This window comes from Typopeltis vanoorti, chromosome 1 (genome assembly GCF_054136105.1).
Source record: "Typopeltis vanoorti isolate ZY-2024b chromosome 1, IOZ_Tvanoo_1.0, whole genome shotgun sequence".
NCBI classification, from domain to species: domain Eukaryota; kingdom Metazoa; phylum Arthropoda; class Arachnida; order Uropygi; family Thelyphonidae; genus Typopeltis; species Typopeltis vanoorti.
In genome coordinates, this window is record NC_143549.1 from 72224395 (window position 1) to 72241408 (window position 17014).

Here is a 17014-nt window from a genome sequence, read left to right on the forward strand (position 1 = left end):
TGATGTGAAGCCGGGCAAGGTTATCAGTAACAGTGCAGATGTGGTAACCTTGCAAGAGGATTTGAATAAACTAGACAGATAAGCAAATGAATGGGGATGTCAGTTTAATGGAGCAAAATGAAGTCTTGAAGTTTGGGAACCATCAATGGGAGGATGCATACTCGATTGGAGGAGCTATACTGGAGGAAGGGGGAGACAAGATATCTGGGGTGATGATTGATAGAAAACTGAAATTCAGAGAACATATTGCAAAGGTGGTGAAGGTAACCCAGAGGATTACTGCAATACTGAGAAGGACACTGACCTGCAGAGATAAAAGAGTTATCATTCCATTGTATAAGACTCTGATCAGACTACACTTAGACTATTGTTCTCAGGTTTGGTCCCCAGGATTTGAAAGGGATAAATTAACTGTGGAAAGGATACAGAGGCAAATAACAAAGATGGTTTCAGGACACAATATCAGTTATGAAAATCGACTGAGGGAGTGTGGGCTGCAGAGTTTGGTGAATAGAAGAAGGAGAGGTGATATGATTGAGACTTTTAAACTGTTGAGAGGCAGTTGCAGGGTAGACAGACATTGGAGAGTTCTTTCATTTGGTGGAACTGCAGGAAGAAGCAATGACAAGGGACCATACCTGGAAGTTATGAAAGGAAGCTGTTAGCAAGAGGGTGAGGAATGCATTGCCTGCGAGAGTGGTTAGAGCAGAACGGTCAATGAGTGGTATGATAACCTTTGTGTTTCCTAAAAACTACCTCCCACGATGAGTCTTTTGACTCCATGGAGGCCTGGACCACAATAATAATAATAACAACAACAATAATAATAATGTCATTCATCTCTCTCTCTCTCTCTCTCTCTCTCTCTCTCTCTCTCTCTCTCTCTCTGCTTTCCACACATATCAACTACCTGCTTATAAATTAATCTGTTTGTGCCCCATCTTTCTTTCTCCTTACACTATTCATTCCTTTTGTTAACTAATTTCAAATAAGAATATAATAAAGAATATTTAAAAATAAATTACAAATATTTAACAAAAAATATATATATACATTTACCTTATAACCAGATACTTCTTCTTCTTCATCAGATGGCAAAACATGTGTCCATGATACTAAAACACTAGTAGGACTAATTTTCTTTACTGTAACACCAATTGGAGGCTGCTGGGGAGCTGAAATAGAGTTAATATCCTTTGTGATAACATTTACAGTTTCTTTAGGGTACTGAGGATAAGTTGACATGTGATAACAGTATCATTTTAATAAAATGTTTCTGAATTATTCTCCCTAATATCAGTGTAATATGATCATATTCTGTTTATTAGATGCAAATATGGCAGAGTGACTTACAACCATAAGGGACTATTGTTAGATATGTAAGAATTAAAAGGTCATTGTTATGAGCTTAAAGAGTTTATTATTATTATTATTATTCATGACACCTCCAAGGAGTCCGAAGACTCATCGCGGGGGGTACACCTACAACTGTCTCAACCACTACACCGAACCTCTACTACGAATCATCTCCATCAATGCCATCTACTGCCCACCTCCACCACTACCACAACTAGTATTTTTTGTCTGTAAATTACATGTGTTCTGAAGAGCCAATTTGTCTGTATGCAGAGTTGGAAACAGAAGTTATTACTTGAGAAATAAAGTCAGTCATTCTTCCTGGAACTTCATAAATTTGTGGGCTTTGGATCACATCATTCAGATGATGTTTTTTTTTCTGGTATTAACGATCTTTGTGATGATATTACTTAATGAAGTTATAACATACACTAGATATTAATTAGAAAAAACTTTTAAATGCTTGACTTTTATATCAATGACATTGTCAAAGAATTGCAAGGGGATATTCTGTTGTTTAAAGATGATGTGAAACTGGGAAGTGTTATTAGTAATAGTGGAGATGTGGTAGTCCTGCAAGAGGATTTTGAATAAACTGGACAGATGGGCAAATGAATGGGGGTTTAAGTTTAATACAGCTAAATGTAACATCTTGAAGTTTGGGATACATCGATGGAAGGCTGCATACTCTGTTGGAGGAACTATACTGGAGGAAGTAGGGGAGACAAGGGATCTGGGTTGATGATTGATAGAAACCTGAAATTCAGGGAACATATTGGAAAGGTGGTGAAAGTAAACCAGAGGATTGCTGCAATACTGAGAAGGATGCTGACCGGCAGAGATAAAAGCATTGTCATTCCATTGTATAAAGCCTTAATCAGACCACAACTTGGTCTATTGTTCTCAAATTTGGTCCTCAGGATTTGAAGGGGATAAATTAACTGCGGAAGGGGTGCAGAGGCAGATAACAAAGATGATGTCAGGACTGTACAATGTTAGTTATGAAGACAGGGTGAGGGAATGTGGACTGCAGAGTTTGGTGGATAGAAGAAGGAGATGTGATATGATTAGGAGATTGTTTAGAGGTAGTTACAGGGTCGACACTGGGGAATTCTTTTGCTTGGTGGAAGGAGCAAGGAAAAGGGGCATCCCTGGAAGTTACAAAAGAGAAACTGTGAGCAAGAGGATGAGGAGTGGTTTCTTTGCATGGAGGGTGGTTGAAACATGGAATGTATTGCCTGATAGAGTGGTGAGAGCATGAATGCTCTATGAGTTGAAGGAGTGGAACGATACTTTGTGTTTTCTAGGATGGGCTTCCCACAATGAGTCTTTTAACTTTATGGAGGCCTGAACCATAATAATAATAATATTTCTAATATTTCAGAAGAATCAAACTGCCATCATCAGGGAACAATGAACAAATTTATATGTGCATATGGGCACTACATAAGGTAAGTATGGCTGAAGCAGATAAACAAAGGCAAGTCTAGGAAGAGAAGACTGTAAACAGTGTGGTCTAGTGGATGGGAATGGTGTTGGCAGTTTAGCTGAAGTTCTAAGGATGAGTACTTCTCAGAATTGAGGTAGTTTCAAACAACAAATTGTTTATGTTTGGGTAGTTACTAAAAATTTGCTCTCATGTAAAGTAAGCTGGCATTTTTATATCCTGTCTTACAATGGGTGTCCAAGGCATGCTCATTAAGTCCAGAGCGACTGCAGTGGTGGAACCAGAAGTATCTTTAGTAATTCTTATATGTTTGGCTATAGTAGGACAGCTTACAACTGCATGATACCTGGTAGACACATGGCAGGTATAGGAACTGTGGCTGGTCTCCCCCCCCCCAACAGTGAATTACTTCATGGAGATCTTTCAAGAAAAAGCCTTTCTCTGTCCCAAATAGACCAAAGTTTGGCTTCATTATGTAGATGATGTGTTCTCCATTTGGCCATATAGCTCTGAGATTCCTCTTAACACCTTTTTAACACATTTTAATAACTATAATCCAAGGTTCTCTACCTTCGAAAAAGAAAAATACAATAGTCTTCTCTTCCTAGATACCGTGATTACATGATAATCTGATGGATCCTTGGCATGCTCAGTTTATAGACAATCCACACGCACACACACATGCACGCACGCATATACATTCACGAATAGTCACACCATCTCTCTCTGCTCACAACAGAGAAGGAATTATTAAAATGGAATTATTAAAACCCTGTACCCATCTGAGAAATTCACCGAACATCATCAGATACCATATAGTCACTTTGCTACTTAGTGATGTGCCATACCAGTCTCCTCACCAGGTGGTCCCGTTGTATGCTTTTCTGGAGGCATTAACTCCAGACACACCATCCACTTATCCATCTCATTCAGAGTCCACCACCACTTCCTCTTTTTCCAGGAACTTTACTTTTTCTTACTTTGAGATATTTTTCTTCCATCCTTTTAATGTGTCCAAAGTATTTCAGCTTTCTTTTATCAATACCATTAGGAGTCTTAAAGTTCTACTGATCCTTCCCAGAACCCATTCATTTGTCTGCCTTTCGTTATATGAGATTTCAATAGTCTTCTGTAACACCACATCTCAAAATACTTCTTTAGGTTTCATATCCATAAGTCACTAATGAAAAAAAAAAAAAAAAAACACAGTTGCATTCAGAATTATCAGCTTTGTTTACTTGTAAAGACAGATCTATCCTTTATCCTTACAAACTTTAGACAAGTCTCTGACTCTTGTTTTACAGTCAAAATCCTGTACAACAAAATTGATTAGGTCCAATAATAATGCTGTCACCATCAAACTTTACTACATTCACAACACCTTTTTAGGGAGTGGCTATAGCTACAATCCCATGAAATCCCAAAAATATACCCCAAACCATACTCCTCTCATCCCTTCCAGAAGAGAGACTACATCAAATCCATCTCATATATTCCAGGTACTTCACCAAAACTAGCAAGAAATCTTGAAAGATACAACCATATAACCACTTACAGATCATATAAAAAATTGACATCTGTTATGTTCTCCCAAACACCAGTCACTGTTTATAACTGCATAATATAACTGGCATAATATAGCTGCATAATATAGCAGGATAGTTTATAACCGCATAATACTTGGTAGACATCTGCCAGATGTCTACCAAGTATTATGCAGTTATAAACTATCCTGCTATAGTAGGACAGCCAATGTAAGAATTTCCACACACAGAGACTGCATCTGGTTCCACCACTATAGCCACTCAGAACTTGCTGACTATGCCTTGGACACCCACTATAAGATAGGGTAGAAAAATACCACTTTGCTCCACAAGAGTAAATTTAAATGTGAAAGATTTTTCCCCTATAATCCACCTCAGCATTAAAGAACTACCCAAATCTAAAAAAAAAAAAAAATTGGTTGTATGAAGCAATCACAAATCTGGGAAGCACTCATCTTTACAGCTTTAACCTATGGGCTTGTCCAGAACACCCATCTGGACCAACTAGAGGTTAGCACTGGTTAGGACTTTTGACATGCCTTTTTTTGCTGTGTCAGTCATTCTTACCTTATGTAGTTTCTGTCTTCGAATATCAATTTGTTCATTCTTCTTGGATGGCTACTAATATTATTATCATCATCATCATCATCATATCGTCTCTTCATAGAGTCTGGAGACATCGTGGGAATCTCACACTAACTTTTATACATAAACCTATCATACTTCTCTTTAAACTCATTCACTGTCAGAGCACTTATAACTAATTCTGACAATTCACTCCAATCATTGAGTGCTTTTTATTTTCTATGTAAAAAGTCAAGTTCATACATCCTTAGTAACTACAGTCTTATAAAACATCTATAGATTACCTAGTTCTCTGACTATTTGTCATATACTGAAAATTTTCCTTGCATCAATTTGATAAAATCCCTTTAATATCCAAGTTTCTATCATGTCCCTGCTTTTCTGCCTATCAACTAAAATTTTGTAACCCGCATCTCTTTATCCTCATACAGAGCATTCAACAGACTCTGTACACCATTATCCCCAAGTCCATAGCCTCATCAATTTCCCAATCCAGTACTATCAATGTGATACACCATATGTAACCTTATCAACCTGAAGTGTACAGACAAGGAAAAGTACTTATATTTTGAAACATTAAATTGACAATCATTATCCTTTTTCCACAATGGCATTGTGGAAAAAGGATTTAAAAAGTTACTTAAATATAAAGAGCTATTAAGCTTCATTTCGGCGATATAAACATTATTTAAATTAAGGGGATATTAAATCCCACATTGTTTTAAAACCAAATAAGAAACTCAAAGATTGGAATCAGAGAGTTTCTTGCCGACATAGTAAATTATAAAGTATCGGCGACCACTAGCGTGAGCTAATGCCAGTGACCCTAGTACATAGTACAATACCAGACAACTCGTAGCAAAGGTGGTGAAGTTCTGATCGCTATTCTTAGGTGTTTCCCATAATGTAAAAACACATTTTCTAGGAAATGTATGCTGTTATTACATTATGGTGGAAGGTCGCTACCCAGAACTTCACCACCTTTGCTACGAGTTGTCCGGTATTGTACTACGTACTAGGGTCACTTGCATTAGTTCACGCTAGTGGTCGGCGATGCTTTATAGTTTACTATGTTGGCAAGAAACTCTCTGATTCCAATCTTTGAGTTTCTTATTCGGTTTTAAAACAATGTGGGATTTAATATCACCTTAATTTAAATAATGTTTATATCACCGAAATGAAGCTTAATAGCTCTTTATATTTAAGTAACTTAATGGTTGCGCCTGTTTGGAAACTCGTATAGCAGAGTATATTAAGTTCTTTTCGCTATACACTTTGGTATTAATTAGTCTAGCTACTCACTGATGAAGCCTCAAAAAAAAAAAAAAGGCTGAAACCGGTCTGGGTAGTGACCTTCCACCATAATGTAATAACAGCATACATTTCCTAGGAAATGTGTTTTTACATTATGGGAAATACCTAAGAATAGCGATCAGAACTTCACCACCTTTGCTATGAGTTGTCTGGTATTGTACTACGTACTAGGGTCACTTGCATTAGCTCAAGCTAGTGGTTGCCGATACTTTATAGTTTACTATGTCGGCAAGAAACTCTCTGATTCCAATCTTTGAGTTTCTTATTCGGTTTTAAAACAATGTGGGATTTAATATCCCCTTAATTTAAATAATGGATTTAAAAGGGATTTAGTTAAATCGTCATGGGTTAGCCTACATCACCTTTATTAATTATTGCCCTCACAAGTTTTGCATCATCAATAAAAAACTAAATATTCTCCTGCTCCCCTCCCTTAAATATTTCCCTATATCATTGATATACAAATAAAAGTCAACAACTGTAAAATATCCACCTGGATGATATGCCTTTGCAAAATAATCACTCAGCAACTCAACTATTTCTTTTGTCTCTTGTCACCTTTCTGCCATGAGCATTGTTTAAAGTCATCCAACTATAGTAATTTGTCCTCTTACTATCTACATAATGAAAAAACTCTTTTGAATTTATTTTGGCTGCTTATCTAATTTTCTCTTATAATCTGATTTGGCCTTTCTTAACATACTGCTCACCTTTCTTGCTTCCACTTTGTACTGCTAATCACCTTTTTTTTTTTTTTTTTTATATCCCAAACTCTCTGCAGTCTTTTGTTTTTTTTTTCCCAGCTCTTGCTTTATCTTCATTTGGTTTATCCGACTAAACCTTGGGTATGCAGTCTGATACTGCTAACCATTCCTAACCACTTCCTATGCACTACTAACATTCTTTCCTTGTAGCAGTGGCAATGCTCCAAAATGCTTCTGAAGTCTGTCATAATTATCAACTTTATAGTCAACACAAAGCATCTCTCCCCCATTTGGAGGGCTGGGTGTCTACCGTGGTTATGAACATGTCTTCTGATGGTGTTACCAGATCCAGCAATCTCAAACCCTAATCCACTCTATAGGATGCTGTTTCAGATAATTATCCCTTAGCAAATGAATAAATTCGATTTCCATCTTGTCATGCCTCCTTTCCTTCCTCCAATCTATGTCCTCATAGCTGAAGTACTCACTAATAATAATTGTTCGGCCTGCATTCATTGTGTTAATATATTGAAGCATGGCATCTACATCTTCATGTAATCCCCAGATCTATAACAGCAACCAACAATATATTTTGTCCTGTTAACCACTATCTCACACCAGACAGTATCAAATGAACCATCTCTCCCAGACTTAAAATTTTCTTTAATTTCTACTCTTGTTGTTTGTAGTTCTTCAGCTATTTCAGCTTTCATCAGCAATATCTCACCTCCTTTGCTATTTCCTCTGTCCTATCTCATAATACAATGTTCCTTACATTCTATCCCTGTAACTATGATTTTTTGTTATTCAGGTCTCATTGATGTCTATAATTTTTGTTCAAGTTGAGCTGACTAATAAAAAGCCCCTGTTCCTTATTTGTGATACTGCTGGAAATCATCTACATGCATATCAACATCCATATGGACCCACAATAACCTTTATGTAATATCATTACCAACCCACTTGAATCTGAAGACCTGTGAAATTGCATACAGCAATGCATAATCATTTCTGTGCACACACTCATTTATTTATGAGTGACCAGACAAATGCTTGATTTCAACCCCCACATTCCCCGCTATCTCTAGTTTCCCTGGTTTTGTCCTCCCAAACTCTCAATAAACAACTCTTTCTCTAAACATATAACTCCAAAGCCATTCAAATATAGTCCATAAGCCATATAGAAAAGTCCTATTGTCCATCAAGTTCACGCCATACATCTATAAACTGCAGACCATTCCTTCCCCACAATCCTCATTTATTCATTAGCAATCATCATCCTTCTCATCTCCATCCTATAATGCCTAGGCAGTAGGCTCACAATGTTTACTTCCATACACTTCATTTTTGCTTCTGTCAACAACTCTTTCATATCCTCTCTCATTGCACATTTCTTCCCATTCAAATTATTTGTTCCTGCCATAACAATCATCTCTTTCACTTCTTCCTTTTTCCAACTAAGAGTTTCACTAGCATCCTTGATCTTCTCACCTGGGATACATGCTCTTGTCACTTTTCTCATTAAGTATACCTTTTAGTATCGAATCTCCATAAATTCTTCATTCTGACAGAATACCACATGGAATTCTAGTCAGTAAACTGCAGCACATGGGGATGGATATAGGGTTGGTCAGATGGATAGGAGAGTGGTTGACGGAGAGATATCAGAGAGTAGTTTATTCAGGAGTAGAGTCCAAAAAAAGGCCTGACTAGTGGTGTGCCACAGGGTTCTGTTCTTGGACTATCACTATTTAATTTGTTCACTAATGACATAGGAAATGATATGAGAGGAACTGTTCATTTATTTACTGATGATGCAAAGTTGGGAAGAGCAATAGTGAATACACATGATGTCAAAATTTTGCAGGATGATTTGGATGGACTGACAGACAGGGCTTAGGAGAATGGATATCAGTTTAATGTAGCAAAGTGTAAGGTTATGCATTTTGAGGTGAAACGATTAGCAGCAGTATACCACATTGGTGGAACTGCACTCCAGGAAGTTGATGAAGCCAGGGATTTGGGACTGTTGGTAGATAGGGAGTTGAAGTTTAGGAGGCACATATCAAAAGTGGCTAAATCAGTTCATCAGATCATTGGTTACTGAAGAATACTTTGACGAGCAGAGACAAGCAGGTTTTTGTTCCTCTTTATTGAGTGTTGATAAGACCCCCATCTTGACTACAGTGCCCAGATCTAGGCGCCTTCTTCTTGATGGGGAGGAGGTAGAGAGGATCCAGAGGTGAGTGACCAAGATGGTATCTGGTCTATGGAATGAACCTTATGAGAACAGGTTAAAGATCTGTGGGTTGTAGAAATTGGATAAGCATAAAAGGAGGTGATATGAATGAGACATTCAAATTACTGAAGAGGTTTACAAGATTAATTCAGAGGAAATTTTTCAGAACAGGTTTGGTGGTGGGAGAACTAGAGGCCATCCATGGAAACTGAGCAAGCATGTAGTTAGCAAGGGTGTTAGAACTAGGTTTTTTACTTGGAGAGTAGTGAATGAGTGTAATAAGCTATCAGAGTCTGTTGTGAGTGCCATGGCTGTGAATGAATTCAAAGCAAAGTAGATACTGTGGGAATGCTGACTAGTGCTTGACATGATGTTTAAGGCCTCTCTCGATAAGTCTAAAGACTCCTTGAAGTTGCCTGATATGATAATAATAATAATTTTCAGTTCACTGCTGGACAAAGGCCTCATCCAGCTCTTTCCATCTTTCTCTGTTTTTGGCTATGGTTGACCTATTTCTTCCAACAAATTTTGATAGTTCATCATTCCCATCTCCTTTTAGGATGTCCTCGACTTTGTTTCCCTTCTTTTGGTCCACTTTGTTAGTATGGTTGGTCCATCACTCATCTTCACTTCTGGAGAGATGTCCGACCCATTTTCATTTTAGTTGCTTGTGTGTCTGTGATACACGTTTGGCTTCTTATCCAGCTGTTTAGTTTCTTATTTTTTAATGTGATGCCTAGCATCAGCCTTTCCATTTTTCTTTGAGTTGTTGCTAGTTTATTTGTCAGTGCTTCTGTCAGAGACCAAGTTTCACAATTAAATGTGGTGACTAGAAGAATACACTGGTTATATGTCTTCCTTTTTAAACAGAGTGGGGCATCCTTGTTTTGAAAGATACTTTTCAATTTTCCAAATGCACTCCAGGCAAGTTGAGCTCTTCTTTTTATTTCCTTTTGGAGTCCACTGTTTAGATCAATGAAATGACCTATAAAATGTGTATGAAGAGACTCTTTCTAAGAAATAGTTTTCTATTATTATGTTTTTTTGGTGCTACAAAATTATTAAACACGATTTTAGGTTTTTCTCTGTTTATTTTTAGACCAACCTTTCTGCTTTCATTATATTAAAGTCTTCTGGAGTGTTTGCAAAAATTATGATATCTTAGGTGTATTAAGTTTTTGTTATTGATTTTTATATCAAAGTTTGTCCAGTTTATATTATTAAATATCTCTTGAAGGACTGCTATGAAGATATGGTGATAGAGTCTCCTTGTTGGACACCTTTTTCAACTGGTATTCTATTGCTACTTGTATGAAGTTGGATTGTTGCAGTGCAATGTATTTCCTGAAGGAGGTCTGTATATTCTCCAGGAACTTTTTGATTCTGAAGTGCCTTGATTATTATATTGGTTTTGATGGAGTCAAATGCTTTTTCATAATCAATAAATGCTAAACAAAGAGGCAACTGTTTTTTTTTCTTCTGATATTTCTATTATTTGTTTTACTGCATGAATATGATTAATTGTGTGATAGTCTTTAAGGAATCCTGCTTTCCTTCCTTCTTCTAGATATAAATTTAGTAAGTTTGTGACATGGTAAATTATGTTGTTTCCTCCATATTTAATTAATTCTGCATGTATTAGCTCTTCACCAGAGCATTTTCCATTTTCCATTTGTTTTAATGCTTGTTTTATTTCATCTGTAGTGAATGGTGGGATGAATTTCATATTTGATGGGAAATGTTATTTTTATTTAATTTAGCTATTGAATGATCACTACAAATTTCTTTATAAAATTATTCTAGTCTTCTTGATTCCTTATTGTGGTTGCATTCCTATCTTTCATTGCAGTTATTTGACTATTACCAACTGATAAATCTTTTCTTAGTATTTTCATATTTTTATTGTTTTCAATTGATTTTTTTATTTTTATAGTGTTATAAGATTTTATTTAATTTCTCATCTTTTTTTTCCTTATTGTTTTGTAGAGTACTGCATATTCCATTTAGAAGATAAGTTTTTGTCTTGTTTCATATTTTGCCTCTTTTTTTAGTAGTTGTAAGGTTTCCTCTGAAAGTTTTTGGTCTCTATGCTTGTTGCTTTTGAATTTGCCAGCTGTTGAGATTATTGATTCTGTTAAGTTTTTGCTCATTTTATTTATGTCTTTTTCAAATATGTTTATTAAGTCTAGTTTTCGATTAAGTATTTCTTCATAATCTTTTTTCTTGTTTTCAATAAGTTTTAAATCAAAACTTCTTGATTTTTTGTTGTTTGGCCATTTTATTCTTTCAAATTTAGGGTTTATTTTAATTTTGACTCTTACCAGTTAGTGGTCACTTCCAGTTATTACTTGATTTAGTACTGAGGTATCTTGAACTATTTCTTTATTATTATACATGATATTATTATTATTATTATTATTATTACTATTAAGGCCTCCAAGGAGTCAAAAGACTCATTGTGGGAGGTCCTTCCTAGGAAACACAAAGTCTGTCATACCACTCCTTAAACTCATTGGCCATTCTCGCTCTCACCACTCTATCAGGCAATGCACCCCCACAGTTCAACCACCCTCCATGCAAAGAAACCACTCTTCACCCTCTTGCACACAGTTTCCTTTCATAACCTCCAGGGATGCCCCCCCCCCGTCATCACTCCTTCCTGCCGTTCAACCAAGCAAAAGAACTCTCCAGTGTCAACCATGTAACCACCTCTCAACAGTTTAAAAGTCTCAATCATATCACCTCTCCTTCTTCTATCCATCAAACTCTTGCAGTCCACATTCCCTCAGCCGATCCTCACAATCAACAATGCACAGTCCTGAAACTGATTTCAGGACTACAATCTGCTTTTGTACCCTTTCCACAGTTAATTTATCCTCTTCAAATCCTGGGGACCAAACTATGAACAATAGTCCAAGTGTGGTCTGATCAGAGTCCTACACAACGGAATGACAACTCTTTTATCTCTGCAGGTCAGCGTCTTTCTCATTATTGCAGCAATCCTCCGTGCCACTCTCACCACTCCCACAACATGTCCCTGAATTTCAGGTCTCCACCAATCATCAACCCCAGATCTATTGTCCCCCCCCCCCCTTCAGCCGAGTTCCTCCAATAGAATATGCAGCATCCCATCGATGTGTCCCAAACCTCAAGACCTTACATTCTGCTGCATTAAACTGACACACCACTCATCTGCCCATCTGTCCAGCCCATTCAAATTCTCCTACAAGACTACCTCATTTGCACTATTACTAATAACCCTTCCTAGCTTCACTTCATCTGCAAACCCTGCAATTCACTGACAATGTCATTGATATAAAGGTCAAAGAATACAGGCCCAGCACTGAGCTCCCGCAGGACCCACCCACAATCCCCTACCTCCCCGAAACCGCCACCACCACCACACACAACTCTCCGATACCCATTGGAGCCAATCCTGAATCCAGCCAATGAAACCTACATCCAAACCCATGCACTGCAACCTAAATATCAACCCATCATGTGGCACCCTGTCAAATGCCTTTGCTAAAGCCAAGAAAATGGCAGCAGCAAAAGCCACTCCCTTATCCACTGCCCCTGTAACTTTATTATAAAAGGGCTAGCATATTACTAAAACAAGGGCACCCCCCCCCTCACAAATCCATGTTGACTTTCACAGATAACATTACTCTCATCTGCCCAATGTTGTATACAGTCCCCAACCAATTTCTCCAAGATCCCAACAACCACCGATGACACTGGCCCACAATTAGACACTGCCAGTCTGCTACTGTCCTTATGCAATGGCACCATCCCACCTTCCCCCCATTCCCCCCCCCACCAAAAAGCCAGGCTAAAGAAGCTGTTGGTTCCCCAGCACACCCTCTCAAAACCAGTGGAAACACCATCCAGTCCCACAGCCACACTGACATCCAGAGTACTCAGTATTTGGAACACGCTCTCCTCCTGCACCTCTAAACCCCAAACCTGTCCTATACCTCTAGTATTAAAATCCACTCCTCCAGGATGAAATGACCTCTGCATCAGTCACTCCACTCCCATTTCCATCACAAAATGCCACTCCTCCCCAACCATTCTCCTCCCACTGGCAACACAGCTAAAAAATTACCCCGGATTTTCTTTGGATCTTAGGGTCAATCTCTTCTCATATTCCCCACATCTCTTCCATGACCTCTTTTTCACATGCTGTTCCCGTTTAACATTGCCCATCATCCACTTTACACCAAATTGTATCCTCTTCTTCACCCGTGGAACACATCCCACCATTTCTGCCAACAAATATTTCCTCACAATTTCCCAAGCACTAATGATATCCCAGCCTTCCAATTCCTCCCTCCATGAAACTTTCCCTAGCCAACGCCCAAGACCAGCATAATCACCAGCCCCACAATTCCACACATGTTCCCGTTTCCCCAACACCCCTTCATGTCCTCTCATCTTCCAAGTCAAAACCACATGGTCATTCTCTCTCTCCAACTGGTGGCAGAGATGTCATCTCAGTTATTATCAACTCTTCTGATGCTATAACCAAATCCAAAACTCTTGAACCTCTTGTTCCCTCTGTTACATGTTGCCTAAGACATTTGTCCTTCAAGAATTCTAGAAATTCCATTCCCTTATTGATACATGCATCTTCCTCTCCCCAATTTATATTGCTGTAGTTAAAATATCCCATAACAATCATTCTTCTTGCACTTGCCAAGCTCAACTGTCTAAACACCTCCTGATCCCGACCCTCTGTGCTCCTTGGTTTGTAGCAACACCTCACTAAATATCCCGTCTTGCCTATCTCTACCTCACACCATATGCTTTCAAAATCATTAGTGTCACTGCATTCCAAGCCTCCATTCTTAGAGGACATAAGTCGTCAGTTATCATAAGCAGTACTCCACCACCAAGCTTTCCCTTCTTATCTTGCTGAAAAATGCTGTACTACTATTCTTGTTATTATATCCTCTTCTGTCAACCACGTCTCAGTGATCCCAATAATCTTTGGCCAGACAGATGCTATCAGTGCCACCAATTCCTCTCCCTTATTCCGTATACTCCTGGCATTAGTATAAAGCATAAAAATGCCACTATTTCTATACCTAGCATTATCCCCTCTAGACTCCACTGGGCTCAGCGTTACCTGATGTCATTCCCATTCTCCCAAGTACCCATTCCCACAAGAGGCTACCATCCACCTTGGGCATTCTAGTTTCCCTGCACTGACACACTGACTCTTTCAGAACAGCAATCTCTCCAGATGCCTATATTCCTCCTCATTCAAATGCAAGCAGTCTCTCGCATACAATTCCTCTCTGCCCTCCAAGCATTCACATATTCCAATCTTCTCTTCTGACACATTCTAGCTATTATGTTATTCAATATTACTGCTCTTCTGCTCAGCTCATCACTATCATACCTAGGCAACACCCACACTATCTTTCCTCTCTGCATCTTCTTTCGTACTACCTCACGCAAGAATCTCATATCTCTCACTGCCAAATTTACATTACCTCTCAAGTTATTTGTTCCTACCATCCCAATCATCTCATCCACCCTTTCATCCCTCTTATTCGCCACAGCCACACTTACTATCATTCTTTCAGACAAATACTCCTCACGCATCCTATCTTGCACCCCACAGATCATTGAGTCACTATACATTACACCTCTATACTCTCCTCTTCTATCATTCCCAAAACTTTCTCTCACTCCTACTCTGATTTGCCTTGCATACATCTCTTTCATTCTCTTAATCTCATCTTTCATACTTCTCATCTCATTCGCAAGACAATCCACCTCCTCTTTCAGCTCATCTATCCCTCTCACTGCAAGTTAGTCACTTACTTGCCATTCATTTACCCAATCAAAACCACCTCCGTAAACTTCACAGTCATTCAAGCCTTCCACAATCTCGACTCTTATTTCTCATTCATACTTCGCTCGTCATTCTCTTCTATCACACTACTCGTCTCCCACTCATCATTCTCTCCTATCACACTACTTGTCTCCCACTCGTCATTCTCTTCTATCACACTACTCATCTCCCGACATTCATTTCCCATCCCTGAAACAACTAGGTCGGTTATTGAAATATCTAATTGATTGATTTCCTCCAAGTGTCTGCATTTTGCGCATATATGCACCCCCCCCCCCCTTCTCTCACCCTCCACATATCCAACTCCCAGGAAGCAAACACACTGCATGCCATAAAGTCCTTTATTATATTATGTATAATAGAGTTCTTAAATGATGGAGGACTTGGTGACACGCCATTTGTGGTTGCAGCTGCATCTGCCATCATTCCCTATTGCCAAGGAAGTAACTACTAAACTAATTGCTAAAAATATATATGAACACTATATCACAGATAAATGCTAATTATAAACATATATATATATATATATATATATATATATATATATATATATATATATATAAATATAGCACTTTATTCAACTATACTAGATAGTGAAAACTTATCTTCTCTTCCACCGCAAATGCTGCCGACTGCGACCTTGTCTTCTCGGTAACCCAAAAATAACACAAATAATAACGAAACTCCAAAAACAGAACCACTAAATAACACTTGTGTTACTGAGAAAAAAAAAATGCAGCACAATTCACAAGAGAATTCACACTATACACCATTTAAAAAATACTTTTCCCTACCACTGCTCAAATCATTCGCCACGTGCTTCAGCAACCCTAGAGCCACTCTAGCCTAATCTATTTCATTTTTTATTTCTCCATTGGACTTCTACATGTCTATTTTTTTTTTCAGACCTTTCTTAAAAAATGTGTTCATAATATAAACTTGTTACTGATTGAGAATTCTGTAAGAGCCGTTCCTGAGTTATACTGTTTGTACCATATGTGTATGGTCTTGTCATGTCTGTTTGGTGAGAGGAGTAACCTACTTTGGCATTAAAATCACCCATTACTATAGTAAAGTTTTGATTGCTATTTCTTTTTTTGTTTAGAGTGTGCTGCAGTGAATCATAAAATGCTTCAATCTCTTCATCAGAGTGGGATGAGGTGGGGGCATATATCTGGATGATCCTAATTTTAAGTCTGGAGTTTATTTTGAGTGTGATTTCTATTATTCTTTCATCTGTATAATTAAATTCTTCAATAAGGTGTGTCATCGTCTTCTTAATTAGAAATTGTACTCCATATTGTCTCTTAGTTTTTCCATAATAGTGTAAGTAGTCTCCATTTTTTAGTTTTATTAAACATTCATTCTGTTTGCATACTTCACTTAAGCCTATGATATCCCATTTAATGTTTTAGTTCTTGCTTCAAGATGGTAAGGTCTTCCTCTTCTTTAAGTTCTACAATTAAATGTTCTTATATAGTGAAAAAGAGGTTTGCTTTGATTAGTATTGTATTTGTGATTTCTATGGGCTGTTCTGTTGCTTAATAGTTGAGAAAGATTCCCCACTGCATCGTGCTATGGCCTCCATAAATGAATTTCGATCAGAGTAGTCATATTACCAGGGAAATTGAGCCACATCCAGTTTTGCCTGTTTTGGCCATGGGAGGGATTGTAGTGGAAGGGTTGTGGCCTAATCTCCCACGCTGGCCACTAAACATCTTGGGAGATGCATTTTATAGCTTTCTGCCCAGCTCTTTACTAAGTATCAACTTAGTCATAGCTCATTTTGATACCATGTTTCCCCGGGAATCCATGTGGAGGCATGATAAAGGCTTCCTGGGTATGGCCTTCCAGACTTCACTGAAATACCAGCTTTGCCATATATATATATATATATATCAGTTTCATCAGAGTTTTTGACCATGTTGTGGGTTGCCAGCTCAACCAAAAACTCGATCC

The 17014-nt window shown here is 38.0% G+C and overlaps 1 protein-coding gene across 4 annotated transcripts in view; it reads right to left on the reverse strand.

Annotated features, from left to right (window-relative positions):
• Positions 1 to 17014, reverse strand: part of LOC150110083 (contactin-like) — a 690381-nt gene that overhangs the window by 60297 nt on the left and 613070 nt on the right. For all 4 annotated transcript variants that reach the window (XM_090391236.1, XM_090391210.1, XM_090391218.1 and 1 more), the window contains exon 25: positions 1060 to 1175. In XM_090391236.1, coding sequence (XP_090247362.1) covers positions 1060 to 1175 — 116 coding nt within the window. The remainder of the gene's footprint in view (positions 1 to 1059; positions 1176 to 17014) is intronic.